Source organism: Rattus norvegicus, chromosome 4, assembly GCF_036323735.1.
Source record: "Rattus norvegicus strain BN/NHsdMcwi chromosome 4, GRCr8, whole genome shotgun sequence".
NCBI lineage: Eukaryota > Metazoa > Chordata > Mammalia > Rodentia > Muridae > Rattus > Rattus norvegicus.
Genome location: NC_086022.1, coordinates 116,833,791 through 116,851,722, shown reverse-complemented (window position 1 = coordinate 116,851,722; position 17,932 = coordinate 116,833,791). Strand labels below are relative to the sequence as shown.

Below are 17,932 nucleotides of genomic sequence, written 5' to 3'. Positions count from 1 at the left end.
ATTTGCTGTTCTCCTGTCAAGTTCCCACGTCCTTTCCTGGAGGGTTGGGTATTTGTTTGTTTGTTTTAAAGATTTATTCATTTTATGCATATGAGTACACTGTAGCTGTCTTTGGACACACCAGAAGAGGGCATCAGATCTCATTACAGATGGTTGTGAGCCACCATGTGGTTGCTGGGATTTGAACTCAGGACCTCTGGAAGAGCAGTCAGTGCCCTTAACTGCTGAGCCATCTCTCCAGCCCAGGGTATTTCTTAATGACTTGTAGACAGTCTTTACATAAGAAATGATACTCTGTATCTGGTGTGAATTTTTGTTTAAAAAATTTTGTTCACTTTGGTTATGTGCCTGTGTGTGTATAGCTCTGTATGAATCCACGTGTGAATGCAGTGCACCTGGAGGCCAGAAGAGGACGTTGGATCCCTTGGAACTGTAGTTAACAGGCAGTTGTGAGCCACTATCCGTGGGTGCTGGGAACTGAGCTCAGGACTTCAGCAAGAGAAGTGGATATTCTTAACTGCTGAGCCATCTCTCTAGCCCCCTCCAGGGTACATTTTTGTATGGCTGTTTTCCAGCTAGAGGTGTTCTCCAATGGGGCTTTCTTTTATGGCATTTTTTAGGCAGGGCTCCATCACTTCCCCTTTAGAAAACAAACGAAGGGCGGGTGAGATGGTTCAGTGGGTAAATGCACCTGCCAAACCAGCCTGACCACCTAAGTGTGAGCCCCAGGACCCATATGGAAGAAGACCGCCTCCCTGCAGCTTGTCCTCCAACTTCTGGTATGTCACCGGCATGCACATGCTTGTTTGTACTGATGACGACGACACTAACAATACTAACAATAAAGAAACAAACCCAGCAGGTGTGATGTCTCACATCTGTAATTCTAGCACTCGGGAGGGTGAGGCTGAAGGATGTCGCTAGTTTGAGGCTAGCCTTGGCTACAGTGTGAACTTTGTCTCAAACAAACAAACAAACAAACAAACAAACAAGAAAACAGACAAAAGCAATAGGAGAATCAAAGTACAAAAAGCAAACAGAGCTATGTGTAGCAGTGAAGGCCTGTAATTCAAGCCTGGGACACAGAGGTTAGGAGGGGCCTGAGAACCAGGCCCTGAGGTACACAGCTAACTTTCAATAACAAAAATCAAAACATATACATACACACTGTCTTAGTCAGGGTTTCGATTCCTGCACAAACATCATGACCAAGAAGTAGTTGGGGAGAAAAGGGTTGATTCAGCTTACACTTCCATATTGCTGTTCATCACCAAAGGAAGTCAGGACTGGAACTCAAGCAGGGCAGGAAGCAGGAGCTGATGCAGAGGCCATGGAGGGATGTTACTTACTGGCTGGCTTCCCCTGGCTTGCTCAGTTTGCTTTCTTATAGAACCCAGGACTACCAGTCCCGGGGATGGCACCACCAACAAAGGGCTGGGCCCTCCTCCCTTGATCACTAATTGAGAAAATGTCTTACAGCTGGATCTCATGGAGGCATTTCCTCAACTGAGGCTCCTTTCTCTGTGATAACTCCAGCTTGTGTCAAGTTGACACATAAATACATCACTATTAAGCCTCAACCCTTACTTTCTTATTCATCCCCAAGATCTAAATAACTTTAAAAGACCTATGGTCTTTTACAAATTCTTTTTTTTTTTTTTTGTTCTTTTTTTTCGGAGCTGGGGACTGAACCCAGGGCCTTGCGCTTCCTAGGCAAGCAGTCTACCACTGAGCTAAATCCCCAACCCCTCTTTACAAATTCTTACGTATTAAAATTTCAATCCCTTTAAAATATTCAATCTCTTTTAAAGTTCAAAGTCTTTTAACTGTGGGCTCCGCTAAAATACTTTCTTCCTTCAAGAGGGAAAAATATCAGGGCACAGTCACAATCAAAAACAAAATCAAACTCTAACTGTCCAATGTCTGGGATCCACTCACGACCTTCTAGGCTCCTCCAAGGGCTTAGGTCACTTCTCCAGCTCTGCCCTTTGTAGCACACACCTTGTCTTCTAGGCTCCAGATGCCTGTGCTCCACTGCTGCTGCTGCTGCTTTTGCTGGTCATCTCATGGTACTGGCATCTCCAAAACGCTGTCGTCTTCCACTGCAACTAGGCTTCACCAATAGCCTCTCACAGGCTCTCTTCATGTGCCAAGCCTCAATTCCTTTGCATGACCCCTTCAGCTCTGGGCCATCAACTGCAACTGAGGATGCACCTTCACTAATGGCCTTCTATGGCCTCTCACAGTGCCCAGCCTCAGCTGCTCTTCATGACCCCTTCATGCCTTCAAAACCAGTACCACCTAGGTAACTCTTACAAATTACCAAGTCCAGCCACAGCACAAGGTACAATCTTGGCTATCTCTGAAACACAGTCTCTTTGTGCTCTCAGAAACGCTTCCCAGAAGATTTCACCTCAATGATGCTGGTCTCTTCTTGATCACCATTAATTCCTTAGCTCCAGCTGACCAGCATCAATAGTCCTGGTAATGCAAACGTTTTGCTTTAGTAGCTCTGGTATCTTGTTAATCACAGCTGATTCTTCAGCCCCAGCTAACCAAAACCACAGAATCTTTACAATCAAAACAGCAACAGCTCCGATAAGAGTCTTTAATCTTGGGCTGGCGAGATGGCTCAGTGGTTAAGAGCACTGACTGCTCTTCCAGAGGTCCTGAGTTCAATTCCCAGCAACCACATGGTGGCTCACAACCATCTGTAACAGATTCTGGTGTATCCAATGACAGCTATAATGTACTCATATACATTAAATAAATAAAACATAAAAAAAAGAGTCTTTAATCTTTCCTCTGAAATTTCACAAGTCAGATCTCCATCTTCTGCACTGTTCTCAACATTATCTTCTAAGCTCCTACAGAACATCCCACAGAGCTCTTAACACCCCAATGGCTCTTCTAGCTCAAAGATCCAAAGTCTTTCCACAGTCATCCTCAAAACATGCTCAAGTTGTCACAGGAATACCCCACTATGTTGGTACCAATTTGTCTTAATCAGGGTTTCTATTCCTGCACAAAACATCACAACCAAAAAGCACAGTTGGGGAGAAAAGGGTTACACTTCTATATTGCTGTTTGCCACCAAAGGAAGTCAGGACTGGGACTCAAGCAGGTCAGGAAGCAGGAGCTGATGCAGAGGCCATGGAGGGATATTTCTTACTGGCTTGCTTCCCCTGGCTTGCTCAGCTTGCTTTCTTATAGAACCCAAGACTACCAGCCCAGGGATGGCACCACTCACAAGGGGTTAGGTACTTCCCCCCCCCCTTGATCACTAATTGAGAAAATGCCTTACATCTGAGTCTCATGGAGGCATTTCCTCAATTGAGGCTCTTTTCTCTGTGATAACTGCAGCTTGTGTCAAGTTGACACACAAAAACCAGCCAGTACATACATACGTATGCATATACATATACACATACACACCATGCACATAACATACATATACACAATACATGCATGCATGCATACATGCAAGCACACACTTACGCACAAGCATATAACACAGTAGGCTATTATCTTTTTTCCCCATCATATGCTGAATGTTTAAGGGAACCTTGTTCATTTTTCAGACAACTGTTAGAGTTGGCCTGTTTGCTTGAAATTGTATTGAGATCTATTTCTTTGAAAGGCTCAGATTAGCCTAAAAGGAAGTGAAACTCCTGAGGTACTGTTAGGCTCCTCTGCTTGTCCTAGTCTCTGAGCTCTTAGAACAGTTTCTATGCCTAGGAATGTTGGCTTTTGCTCTAAACTGTAATGGAAGGAGGGATGCTGTGAATATCTGGTGCTGTTAAAAACCCCAATGAGTTATGCACTGGCTGGAACACAGGGCTGTTAAAAACCCCAATGAGTTATGCACTGGCTGGAACACGGGTGTTGGCTGGAACCGAGAAGGGAGTATTTCATCACAGTCACAGTTTACAATTGCCAGTGACAATGACAATAAAACAAAACAGACTGACTAAGGGGTTTCCTGTTGCTTCCATACTCTCTATGGAGAGAACAACTCACTGCCATCCACGGGGGTCCCTTGGCCCTGATCCTTAGGGCATTCAAGAGTAGCCAAGAGTTCCACAGAATAACCAAAGCTGAGGACCACTGTCTTGGGAGCCCACCTCCCTCCTTTTCACGTTTTCTCAACTAACAAGACCTTGTCCAGCTTGTATTCTGTATTTTATTAACTGTTTTCATTACTCTGCCTCCTTCCGCTGGTGAGGAGTCAGGGTGGGGGATTGTGGTGGGGGGCGGGGCTTCATCATTTCCCCCAGAACTCTGGTCTCATTCCCCACCTCTCTGTTCTTCACACCAAGAGCTGTGTCAAAATACCTGACCAAGGCAACTGAGGAAGGGAGGAAGGGAGGGAGGGAGGGAGGGAGGGAGGGAGGAAGGGAGGAAGAGAGGAAGGGAGGGAGGGAGGGAGGAAGGGAGGAAGGGAGGAAGGGAGGGAGGGAGGGAGGAAGGGAGGGAAGGAAGGGGCTCATCGTGGTTTACAATTTGAGGGTATATCATGGTGGTGAAGGGATGGTGGCATGGTCTTGAGGCCATGGTCAGAAAGTAGAGAGGAATGAATGCTGGTGCTCAGCTGCCTTTCTCCTTTCTAGTCAGTCCAAGACCCCAGTCATGGGATGGTGCCCCCCACCATTACGGTGGGCCTTCCTGCCTCAAGGAACCCCAGAAAAACACAAGGTATAAGGAGTTGTGAATAATGTTTAAATATTTATTTACATAATCTCATCACTAACTCCTCAAACTGCATAAATTTTAGTTTGTTCCCATTCTTTGTCCCTTCTTTTTTCTTTTTCTTTTTTAATCGAGACAAGGTCTCACTATGTAGCTGTCTCTGGCTATGCTGGAATTCATTAAGGATACCAGGCTGACTGAATATACCAAGAAATCCTCTTGCCTCTGCCTCCCAAGTGCCAGGATTAAAGTGCCAGGCTTCTTCTTCTTCCTCTTCCTCTTCCTCCTCTTCCTTCCTTCCTTCCTCCTCCTCCTCCTCCTCCTCCTCCTCCTCCTCCTCCTCCTCCTCCTCCTCTTCTTCTTCTTCTTCTTCTTCTTCTTCTTCTTCTTCTTCTTCTTCTTCTTCTTCCTCTTCTTCTTCTCTCTTCTCTCCTCCTCCTCTTCTTCTTTTCTTCCTCCTTCTCCTCCTCTTCCTTCTCCTCCTCCTTCTTTTTATTTTTTGAGATAGGTTATTTTTAGTTAGGGTTATTATTACTAGGTGAGATGAAACACCACAATCGAAAGCAAGTTGAGGAGGAAAGGGTTAATTTGCCTTACATATCACACAGTCCACTGCAGAGACCAAGTGACCAAGAGACTACACTGAGATCAAGGCAGAGGGACTCAGACAGGCAGGAACCTGGAGGCAGGAGCTGCATGCAGAAGTCATGGAGGGATGCTGCTTACTGACTTGCTCCTTGTGGCTTGCTCAGCCTGTTTTGTTTTTTTTTTATAGAATCCATGACTGAGCTGGGTGGTAGCAGCACATACTTTTAATCCTAGGATTTGGGAGGCAGAGGCAGTTGGATCTCTGTGAGTTTGAGGCCAGTCCAGTGTAATAGAGCAGGTCCCAGGACAGCAGAGTCTCAAAAAAACAAGAAAAAAAAAAAGAAAAAAAAGGGAAAACAACAACAACAACAACAGCCACTACAACCCAGGACCACCAGCATAGGATGGTACCACTCACAATGGGCCTCACCCTCCCATATCAATTACTAGTTAAGAATAGGTTCTGTAGGCTTGCCTAAAATCTGATCATCTTATCAATTGAAGTTCCCTTCTTTCAGATGACTGTAGGCTGTTTTAAATGGACATAAAACTAGGCAGCACACAGGGTCTCACTATGCAGCTTTGGGTAACCTGGAACTTGTTATGGAGATCCAACTGGCCTAGAACTCACAGCCATCCTCTTGCCTCTACCTATGGAGTGTGGAGATTAAAGGCATGTTCTACCATGTCTTAATTTTAAAATACCTATGGAGTGTGGAGATTAAAGGCATGTTCTACCATGTCTTAATTTTAAAATAGGAATATTTGTGGATTGAGGTCTTGAGCAAAATAAGATTTTTCCCAAGAGAGTTTCCTGAAGCCTAAGTAGACTCAGGTCCTTCTCATGCAGGGCCAATCTAGGGCCAGGAGCAGGACCAACTGGTGTGAAATCAGAAAGATGGTACTCATAGCTATTAGTCCATCTCTGGTTGACACTCCCAGACTCCCCTACATCTCAAGACACAGACATACGTGGCTTTTATGAATCCATTTTTCTGGTCTGTATTATTTGTTCTGTGTGTTAATTTTATGTCTTAAACTAAACAGTAATCCTTTAAGGAAAGAACACCCCGCCCCTCTCCTGTGTGTGTGTGTGTGTGTGTGTGTGTGTGTGCACGTCTGTGTGAGTATCTTGCACCCTGTAAAGGGCTTAATAAACACGTGCTGATTGATTTTCCTCCTGGAATGTGAATGTGGACTGCCATTCTGCCAGTCTTCAATGTTTGTGCCTGTATGTGCTCATGGGGAGAGAGAGGGAGAAATAAAATAGACTCTAAGGAAGAATCTTGAGGTCAGGAAAGTCAGAGCTACAAACCTCACTTTTGAGTGGGTAGCTGTCCCCTGATTTGTCACATACAGATGGGTTAGGGGATATCACTGTACTCACTCCAGCCACCTCCCAGGGTTACTGGGAACTCTGTGAGAGATCATCCCATAAAGTACCCTGTGACCATGAGTTAGTCCTCATAAAGTGGGACCAGAAAAGAGAATGGAGAATGGAGCTGAAGTGTGTGTGCAAGTAAGTGTGTGTGAGATCCAGCTAATTGGACTCAGCTGATGGAGTGCTTGCCTAGCACGCATGAATCCTCATGTTTGCCTCTGATCGCAAGACCTGAAAAAAAAAAAAAATAGGCGAGGTAGACAGTGCCTGTAACCTCAGCGCTGAGGAAGTGGAGGCCGGAGGATGGGAAGCTCAAGACTGTCCTTGGCTGCATGTTTAGTTAGAGGCCATCTTGGGCCACATGATCCTGTCCCAAAATAAACAAAGGAATACAATTAGTCCATAGGGAGGAGATCATAGTTGACCTGACCCCACTGATTTTGATCTTAGTTGTCTGAGGGAAATTATTTTATATACTGATTTAACTATCGGTTTTTTAAGTGTCTCAAAATGTTTTTATTTCATGTACACCCTTATTTTGTGTGCATATGCATGTAGGTACACACATGCCATGGTAAGTGTGTAAAGGTCAGAAGTCAATTTTCTTGAGTTGATTCTCTCCTTTGACCACATGGGTCCTAGGGTTCAAACTCAAGTAGTCGGGGTTCAGCGACAAGCGCCTTTACCCACCGAGCCACCTTGCCAGCACCCGAAGTGTTTCCAGAAAGGTCTTTTTTTTTTTCTCTTTGCTGCTTACTTTTAACCTATGCCATCAATTCTGCCTCAGACTTCTGAACACCTAAAGCCTTAATCAGCCTCTGTGCCTCACCCTTGTCTCACTCCAGCCTTTATCTTATCTGGGAGTTCCTGTCTCTTCTCCTTCAGGCCGGGTCCTTTCCTCCCATTCATGTGGAGAGCAGCTTTTGTCCTACAAAAGCTTTAAGCATCTCAGAGTCTGTGTCAGAAAGAGAGGAGCTGGCTTATGAGGCTGTTGCAATTGGGTGAAAGACACTGGTGAACTGTGAGGCAGACCAATGGGAAGGGTTTGAGAACTAATATAGAAAATGAAAGTCTCTCCTTTGTGTCGTATAATCATATGTGACATCACTAAATCATCTACTAACTTACACAATAAATACCTACATGGTGCCTACCATGTGATAGAGCGCCCCCACACGAGGTACTGCAGATAGAAGGGAATGATATAGACGCAGATGCTTATTCAGACAGGTAGGACAGAATGGATATAACACTTAGAAAAGGAGCCGGGTGTGGTGGCACGGTGGCACATACCTTAGATCCCACCACCCGGGTGTTGGGGCTGAGGCAGATGACTTTTGTTTGTTTTTTTGTTTTCAGTTTTGCTTTTTTTCAAGACAGGGTCTCTCCGTGCAGCACTGGCTGTCCTGGAACTCGCTTTGCTGGCCACGTTTGTGGCCTTGAACTCACAAAGTGCTGGTGCCTGGCTGTAAAATTAATTTCTCTCTCCCTCTCTCCCCCCCTCCCCCACCTCTCTCTCTACTTGCTTGGTAGACCAGACTGGCTTCGAACTCAGAGATTTGCCTGCGTTTGCCGCCCAAGGGCTGTGATTAAAGGTATGTGCCACCATGTCCAGCCTTAAAAATTACTTCTAATAGTCATTCTTAGGAGTTTGGATTTTATTTGAAGATAAGAAAACAATAATGGTTTTAAGACTCTTCCCCCCCAAAAAGACAGTTTGGTATATATCTATCAATCAATCTAATCTTATCTCCTGCCTGCCTGCGTATCTATCTATCTATCTATCTATCTATCTATCTATCTATCTATCTATCCATCCATCCAAGGTCTCATGCTTACCAAGTTGGCCTTGAACTCCTGACTCTTCTGTCTCCACCTCTGGAGCACTGGGACTACAAATTTGTGCCACCCCACAAAGCACTGGCTTGTATTTTAAACAAGTCTCTTTAGCTCTTGAGTAAGAGGGCTCATGGTGGTCAAACTAGAGGTAGCTAAAAATGGCAGCTAAGTGACATTACACGGACTCGGGTGGAGTCATCGATGGCCTGGCCATGAGGGTCTGGCCTTTTTGATTTGCAGTTAGACTAACTGCTCCCCGATGGAGTGGATAGTTGTAAGAGCAGGTGGCAGGAAGACACCATGGATGGTGATGTCATTTGTGGAGACAACTGGTAAAGGAAAAAAAAAACCTAAGAAGTTCAGCTTAGTACATGTTAAGTGTGAGGTGCTAGTCACCTCTGCTGGGATGACAAACCATAGCTGGCTAAGAAAGTTAGAAGCCCTGGGGGAAAGTTCTTGCTTTGTAGATTAGGTTTGTGAGTACCTGTGTGCAGATGGTGTAACTGCTGTCGACAGTGCTGGGAGGAATCGCCCATCGAGGGAATAGATGAACCACACCAGAGAACATGGTAGAAGCGGCCCAGCAGAGCAACGTGGGCTGGGGTGTACTTCAGTCGGCAGAGTGCTTTGATCTCCAGTAGTGGCCCATGCCACTCCAGAGGTGGGGAGAGAGCTTGGGGAGCGAGACTGTTTGGAAATGGTAGGCCCTGTCTTCTTTCCATGTAACTTTCCAACTCCCAGGTTTCCCATTCTCCACCAGCAACAACCTCATGCCATTTGAGGTGCTACTTCAATATCGCTGGCGTCTACTCATCTATGTGAACTTAAGAGTCTGGTGTCAGGCGTGAGCTGAGGTAGAGGTGGGCTCTTCTCAGCCTCTATAAACCAATTCACACCACTTGAGCCAAGCAGTTACACATGCACTTTCTCCTCCCGCCTATCAGTCCTAGCTCCTGACAAGGTTTCTCTCCAGCCTTTTACTTTCCTGGCTTCAAGAAAGGCGGGATAATATACCAGGGTGGGGAGATTGCATTTCAGAGTGAGACGTGTTCTGTCTTCACCTACCACTTGTTGGCGATGTGACCTTGGGCAAAGCTCATTAACAGCACAGTGCCTAGTTCCCTAATTTGTAAAACATATGCTATAGGTGTGACGATTACGAAGGGCTGACTTTTGTAATGGCTTTGCTTCAGGGATCTGCAGACTCGTTGAGCCACAATTAGGATGAGAATCAAGGTGCTTCAGACTTGTGACAGGGCACTGGCGGCCCCTCACATGATCCTCAGATACCAGATTGTGGCGTGTGCTGCTAGGATCACTTGTCTTTCCAGTCTCCCAACATCTCTTGGGTCCGTGATCACGCGCCCCCCACCCGAAGCCCAGCCTGACGCGGCGGTGGCTCATGCGCCCTGGAGTCCCGGGCTCTAGCCACGGAACACACGTCCCAACTCTGGCGCCCGGCTCCGCCCCTAGCCTCGGGCGCGTCTCTCCCGCCGCCTGCTTGGGTGCTGGAGCAGCCGCGCCCGCGGGCTCTGGGCGCTGATTGGCTGTGGACTGCGGGCGGGCAGCCGGAGAGCGCACACACCCTCTTCCCGCAGCCAATGAGCGCGCCCACGTCACTGTCTTGGGCGGCCCAAAGAGCCGGCAGCCCCTCAATAAGCCACATTGTTGCACCAACTCCAGTGCTAGAGTCTCAGGACACCACAGGCTACACGGAGTTATCCCGCTTAGGAGACCCGAAGGCAGGAGCATCACTCCAGTGACTCTGATAAGGTGCGATCGCCCGAGAGGAACAGAACTGTCATTTTTGCGAAGTTGAGCCTTACGGATCCCGTGGGCGAAGTTAGCGACGGGACGCTGAGCAACTAGACCGGTCGGCAGGAGTGAGACTTAGGTGCCTTCTAGTAGTTGTGACTTAAAAAAAAAAAAAAAAAGGAAAAGAAAAAAGGAGGAAAACCTGTTTCTGGAAACGCGAGGCCCTCAGCTGGTGAGCCATCGTGGTTAAGCTTCTTTGTGTGGCTCCTGGAGTCTCCGATCCCAGCCGGACACCCGGGCCTGGTTTCAAAGCGGTCGAACTGCTCTGCCCGCTCCACCGGTAGCGCTCGAGCCTCGGTTTCTCTACTCGACCCCGACTCGCCGCAGCAGGATGATCGCCTCGCATATGATCGCCTGCTTATTCACGGAGCTCAACCAAAACCAAGTGCAGAAGGTAAGTCGGCACGGGCGGGAGCTGCTGGCTCGCTTCGGACCAAGTTGCGTGCTCTCCGGGAATCTGGAGCACGCAGAGGACCTGCTTCCTCCTCCGGGGCTGGGGACGTGGAACCAGTCTGAGTAGCTGGGAAAGTCCTGAGCGCCAGAAACCACGTCTGCTAGGCACCCTCGTGGCCCGGCCGCGCATCACCGATACTCCCACTTTCCCGGGATCCGCGAGCATCCTCCCCACCCTTAAAGCCCCTAATTTCTAGACGGGCCGGCCGCCCTGCACGTAGTCTGAGACTGCTGCGCCCACGTGGGAGGAGCCCCCTTCTGCAGCCCGAGTTCCGGAAGGAGCACGTGGGGAAGGATCCAGCGTAGGGGAGGAGGCGGGGTGGAAGCGTGTAGCAGCTGAGGCCCGGCCCTCTTAAACTTAAGGATGCGTTGGAGAGGCCATGGGTTCCTCGTGGCGCCCCTTGGAGGTGGATCGGGGGTGGCGTGGGGGAGAGAGCCACCCAGGAAGGAGCGGGAAAGGGCGCAGAAAGACCGGCCTGCCGCGCCCCCTCCCCGGAACTGAACTGCCCGGAACTGAGGCTCGAAAGGGGCGCCCCCTCACAGCAGACCTTCCTGGGGACCGCCCCGCCTCTCGTCCCCGTGTCTGGCCTCCGAGTTGGGGGCGGATTTTGGGTAGTATTTTCTGATTTGCTACTAAAAGTTACACGGAGTGGACTCACCTTCCCACCCCACGATTCCCAAAGTTTCTTTTTTTTTTTTTAATTTGTTTTTGTTTTTTTTCTTGGTCTCTGAAAATGAACCTTTAATAGCTCTGACCCTCCTGAGCCCCACCTCACTCTGCGGTCCCGGCAAACTCCAGCTCTCAGGGAGCGTCATTTACATAAGAAAGAGCCTCGGGCCCTGCTTGGAGCCTCACATTCGGCTTCAGGCTAGGGAGGTGGGGGTGGATCGGAGCCAGGCCCCGAGCGCTCTAACTCCCGGGAGAATTGAGTTTCTAAAATACCCAGGATTACGGGATTGGTTCCTGTCCTGGGCCCTAGTCCAGGATTTAAGAGAGGGAATGGTCTAGTATGGGGCGGGGGCCGGGGGAGGGGGGCTGCTGTCCAGAGGTTTGTGTTAGAATTGCTGCGAACCGTTGCTCAGTTACACATTTAAAATTAGTGTCTAACAAGAACAGATTTTAGAGAAAGTGCCTTGACCACGTTCTAGCCCTCCCACCCTCTTTCTCATGGTCCTGAGTGCGTGGGACAGGATGATAGGTTGTCTTTGATGTTTCCAAGGTCCTGGCAGATGAACCTCCAGATTTAAGAGAGGCACCTGATTAATTTGAGTTTCTCTAGTATCTTGGAATGTGATCCTGCACTTTAATAAGGTTTAGAAATTTGCCTTTAGGTTGGCTCGATTTTTGCAGACTCCATTGGGGTTTATCTATTCTTTTTCCCCCCTATTCTTGATTCAACCATATCTTGACAATTCCTAAATCACAAAGTGGAGGAAGACTCCTTAATCCTGTGGAGAGTGAATTTCCCTTTTGGACGTCTGAATTCTTTTTATGAACTTTCTCTCCCGGTGATGGAACCGTGGAAGCACCACAGACACTCCTAGGGGACATTTGGTGGAGTCATCTGTTCCTAGGAGTGACATGGGAGTCTCTGGAAGTGAGTTCTAACTCCTGTCTTGTGGTTCGTTCACCTTAGGACCCAGAGCCTCTTGGGAGGCCTATTCCTACAAGATGCAGATGACTGTGCCCATCCCATTTTATGGTGACTGACTGAACACCACAATTTGAACCTTTTGTTCTTTTAGGTTCTTTACACTCCCAACACCAGGACACTTGGATGTACTTCCTCTAAGTTACCAGTAGGGGCAGAATTGAGTCAGGCCTGTAACTTAAAAAAAAAACCCAGGTGTCACAGGAGGGATTTAGCCTCCCAGTTTAGACTCCCTGATCTGGCTTAGGTGTGCAAAGCTATTTGATCCCCCTGAAGTTTGAGAAGAGACACAGAGTATATCTGGAGTGTTTCTGTGCTGCGGAAGAATTAGGAAAGATGAAAGAAACTCTGGTTTAGGACCGATTGGTTACATTTTGGTTTTGGTTTGAGGCAAGGTCTCTCTACAGAGTCTGGCTGTTCAGTAACTCACTGTGTAGGCCAAACTATGTAGACCAGATCACAGATCTACCTACCACTCTCCACCTCCACTCCTCACTAACCCTGGCAGGCTGGACACTCACCTGTAGACCAGGTTAGCTTTGAACTCGAGAGATGCACTTTCCTCTGCCTCCGGGTTAAAGGCGTGACCACCATGCCTGGTTTTTGATTGGGACTTTTCTGAGGTTATCTTATTCTAGTCTTAGCACTTGGAACTTGTAGGGAGTAACCAGCTACCGCCAGCCCCACTTGGCGTCCTAGTGGGCAAGCGCAGTGTCTGCTCACTTTTGCTCTTTGCTATTGTGGAATTCAGTGGAGAGCTTCTGCTCTGACTGAACAGAGTGCCTCTGGTTCCAGACTCAGGTTAGCTCATGAATGTTCAAATGGCTTCCTGAGATAAGCACGATTATTTTGTGTGTTCATTACTGTATTGGAAGGGAACCGAGGTCAAGATTAAGTTGTCCAAGATCACTTAAGGTTATTTTTGTAAGAACACAAGGATGGCTCTTGCTCCTTGGTTAAGAACAAATTGTTCTGAGCACACACTTGCCTGTCTCTGGGGAACATTAGGGCTGTGCTGTGTTCACTCAGGGTGCTGGGAACACTTTCACCCACTAGTGTAAACATGTGGCCCGTTTCCAGGGTGAGCAATGACCTTGGTGCCACCGGATCTTCCCTAGGAGCCCAGGATTCCTTTTTGTCATTGTTCTGACAGCCACGACGCTGTCAGTTGGTCTCTGGGTTCTTCTCCACACTCCTGTCTGCTGCCCCTCATTCCAGCTTCAGTTTGCTCTCAACTTTCTTGCAGTTTGAAACCTTCACTTCTCAGAGATGTAAGCAGTCCTTCTCTGTCAGGCTGGTTTACACTGCTAGGTCTTGCATCCTTCATGGCCCTGAATGAACATGGAGTCTGACTTTTTTCTGAGTACCTCTCCCATATCTTTGTGCCTCCTCACCACGCTTCTATCATGGCTCTGTGGGTCCCAAGGCTTGGGTTAGACATGGCGTTACAAAGTTTTCCCAACTTTGGAGCTTCAGACATTTTGGGCTAGAAATGTTAGACTAGGGGCTATCCTAGTCTAACATTTAATTCTATTTACTTTTTCTCTGCCTTGAGACACATAGCTCAGGCTGGCTTGCAACTATACACAGAGAATGGCCTTGAAATCTTGATCCTCCTGCCTCGATGTGCATGGCACCTACTTTATGTGGTGTTGGAATCAAACTCATGGCTTTATGCATGATAGGCAAGGACTACCAACTGAGCTGTCTCTCTCTCTCTCTTTTGAGGCAGGGTCTCATTATATACCTGGCTTGTCTAAAACTGCTATGTAGACCAGACTGGTCTGGAACTCAGAGATCCACATATCTCTGCCTTTTGGGTGTTAGGGTTAAAGATGTGCATGACCATACCCCCTTTGTTCTTTTCTTCCTTCCTTTTTTCCCTCCCCCGAAGCCTCCACCTCATTCCTTCAGTCTCTCTGTACTCCAAGCTGATCTAGCACTCTTGGTGATCTATCTTCCTGTTTCTGTCTCTCAGTTGCTGGGATTGCCCGCGTGAGCTAGCTAGCCCCCAGCTTTCAACAGTGTGTCTCCTGGTCTCCTGGCAATTTGAGGTGGTGAGAGCACAGCCTTCAGAAGAAGCCCCTACCCCTCACTGAAGGGCAGACTCACAGGGTGGAGCCAACTAGAAAGCTATGGGTGGGATCCTTGTTCCTGGGAGTTTTAAACACATGCTTTCTACACCAATTAGACATTTGAGCTGGGGGGAAAAGGTTGGTGGAAACTTCCTAGGGTCAGAGGCATTGGTTCTTGGGAGAGGTTGCAAGATGAAGTCCAGAGTAGGGCCAACTAGAAAATATTCTTTTTTTTTTCCCCCGGAGCTGGGGACCGAACCCAGGGCCTTGCGCTTCCTAGGCAAGCGCTCCACCACTGAGCTAAATCCCCAACCCGTAGAAAATATTCTTTAACTTGCGTCTTTAAAAAATATTTATTTATCTTTATTTGTATGAGTACACTGTAGCTGTCCTCAGACACACCAGAAGAGGGTATGGGATCCCATTACAGATGGTTGTGAGCCACCCTGTGGTTTCTGGGAACTGAACTCAGGACCTCTGGAAGAGCAGCCAGTGCTCTCAACCTGTGAGCCATCTCTCCAGCCCTTTAACTTGCATTCTTTCTGGGGGAACTGACACCCATACTCAAAGGTCTTGACTGTCTGCTGGGGCATCCCAGGTTGAAGATCTTCTCTTTTAGGGAACCCTGTACCTGCCTTGAAGTAACTGACTTCCAGGAACTTTCCCAGGAGCAAAGGGGCAGAGATGCCCAGGGCAGGTAGAAAGCGTGCACCGCTGGGAACTGCCTTTGCTTCCCATCATCTGCCCCGGGGTAAAAGCAAGCCCTGTGCATAGTCTTGCCACTGGGGAAAACCTTAGAGGTGGGCTCACTAGACCAAGAAAGATGGCTACCCTGGATTTGGGACACTTCCCTTAGGGACCAGAGGGGACTGTCATACCCTCATTCTTTTGGTTTATTATATTAGATGGGGTCTCCTAGAACTACTGCAGGGCTTTTGCATCTTGTATGCCCCTGGGCTGCTGAGGATTTTCCTTCTCACTGACCTTGGAGAGCCCCAAATTATTCAGTCTCTGCAGGGAACCCAGAGTCTCCACTCTTACATTTTATTATTACTTTTTGAGGTGCCAAGGATTAAACTCAGGGTCCTAGGCAAGCACTTTTCACCAAACTTCATCTCTAGCCACCTGGCTTTTTGTGTGCGTGTGTGTGTGTGTGTGTGTGTGTGTGTGTGTGTGTGTGTGTGTGTGTGTGTGTATGTGTGTGTGGCGGGGGGTGGGTGGGAGGACAGGCTGGGCTGGAACTCCCTAGATAGCCCAGGTTAGTCCCAAACTCATGACAATCAGTTTTTTAACACCAGAGTGCCAGATGTGACCTCCCACCCCCCACCCCATCCTATCCCTGTATGTTTTGAGTGGGTTTCATACTTTAGTTAGAGTTTTGGCCTGAGTTGCAGAGAATCTCATTTTATGGGTGGCCATAATTGCTTAGTGCTTCTGTTTCTAGATTTCTGGATATTCCTTTCTTGAAACTTTATCTCAGAGCCTGTCCCAGAAGTCCTCTGGGTAAGGGGGCCAACCCACCTGCCCACCTTCTTCTCTCATGGTCTCTTGCCTGTGTACCCAGCATCCCTGTCTGTGGAGGAATAGGGCAGTCCGTGATCTTAAAATCCCTCGAACTCAACCTTTCCTTTCAGCATCTTTATTGCCTGATAAAAGAAGGGATAAAGACAGATAAAACACCTGACTACTTTAATGGGGGTTCAGTGAGGGCATTGAGGCTAATTTCCTTTCCCGGCTGAGCGGCTCCTCCTACTGCCCGAGTCTTTCCTGGTTCAGTGCTTTGTACAAAGTCATCCAGACTCATCCGTTCCTTTCCCCTATAAAGCTCTTTATTGGAGGGAGGGTTGAGACAAGGTTTTACACTGTAGCCCAGGCTGTCTTGGGGACTCACTATGTAATTCAGGCTGGCAATCCTCTCCTGCCTCAGCCTCCCTCTGGAGACCTGGGATATTTTATGTATGAGACACCTGGTACTGGCTCTCCTATGAAGATCTTAAAGATAAACATCACTTGTACTTAGTAGAAGCTGGCTCGTCAGACACGATGCCCTGACATATCTCAGGCCACCTGTACTGCACGAGATACTGTTATGTCAGTCAGGTAGGGGACACCAGGTCAGTACACTGCCCAAGGGCAAGGCAGAATGTCAATCCAGGCAGGCAGCCTCACTCCAGAACCATGCACTTAACTCCCAGCACAGAGAAGCCAGGGACAACTGGAGATGGTTGACTGTTTTATTGGGGTGTGAGTCAGGTGCTAGTGGGAAAGGGACCTTTGGAATGATGTCATCCAAGCCCTTTTATGGCAAAGACACCAGCTGCTGTGTACCAGGAGACAGGTCTAAACTCCCAAATCCCTGAATCTGGAACTCAGTTTCCCACTCCCTGCCCTGTTTGCTTCAGTGTCCTCCTTGTGTGTTGGTTCCTTTAGAACAAAGCCCTGATTTACTTTGTGGGCTGTCACTGTGGGACTCTTTAACTCATTGCCTGAGACTGGGCCACCTTGGAGAGTAAAAGCAAGCACTGTGTATATAGTCTTGCCATTTCCACGGTCAGCCAAAGGTGATCTTGGGCATGTGGGCATGTCTGGGTGTCTTGCCTGTGTTAGGTGTGGTCTTGTTGGGAGGGAGTCCTGGGTTGTACTTGGAGCAGAGAGACAGGCCAAGAGAGGTTTGATCCTGCAGGTGGACAGTGGCCACAGACAAGAATGAGAGAGGAGATGTTGCTGTGAGACAGGAATCTGCAAGGCCGATTATGGTCCCTGGCCTGGGCTGTCTGGAGAGGGTGAAGTGTGACCTAGAGAACGAAGCATGGTAGGTAGGACAGGCAGGTGAAGATGGAGGAAATGGTGTCAGCATCCCATAGTGAGCAGGGGTCTGCAGAGCACGGTCAGACATGAGCTCCTGTTAGGCTGGAGTAGCTAGATCTTCACTTTCCCAATGTCATAGTCCTGTGCTGGTAACCATAGCCAAGCCTTCTCGAATAGGAGCTCATGAGTAAGGGGAGCTGCTAACATCATCACATACGGCCAAGACTGAGTTGGTGCTTGTGGTCTTCTGGATCTAGTGAGGATGAGAGGGACAGGTGTCTAGTCAGCCTGAACCGAGATGTCTGCGCACTCATGTTAATTGCAGCCACTACTCACAACAGCCAAGTTACTGACACCCTCATGCCTGCCCGTCAGCATGAGTGGCTAAAGAAAATGTGGCAGTTACACATGAAGTCATCTTCTGCCTTGCAGGAAAATGGATGGAACTGGAGATAATCGTGAAGTAAGCCAGCCAGACTCAGAAAGATACACGTCACATCTCATAAGCACAATCTAGATTTTAAAAACTAACATGAAAGTCTAAGGGGTGCCATTTATGAACAAGAAGGGACCAGAAGAAGTGGGAGTGGCAAGAGGACAGAGGGCCTGAGAATGAAGGAAGGACATGCATT

The 17,932-nt window shown here is 48.1% G+C and overlaps 1 protein-coding gene across 1 annotated transcript in view; it reads left to right on the top strand.

Moving 5' to 3' along the window:
- Positions 1-10,447: 10,447 nt before the first annotated feature.
- Positions 10,448-17,932, top strand: part of Hk2 (hexokinase 2) — a 49,018-nt gene continuing 41,533 nt past the window's right edge. Inside the window, 1 exon segment of the mRNA NM_012735.2 lies at positions 10,448-10,706. Coding sequence (NP_036867.1) covers positions 10,644-10,706 — 63 coding nt within the window. The 5' untranslated portion in view covers positions 10,448-10,643.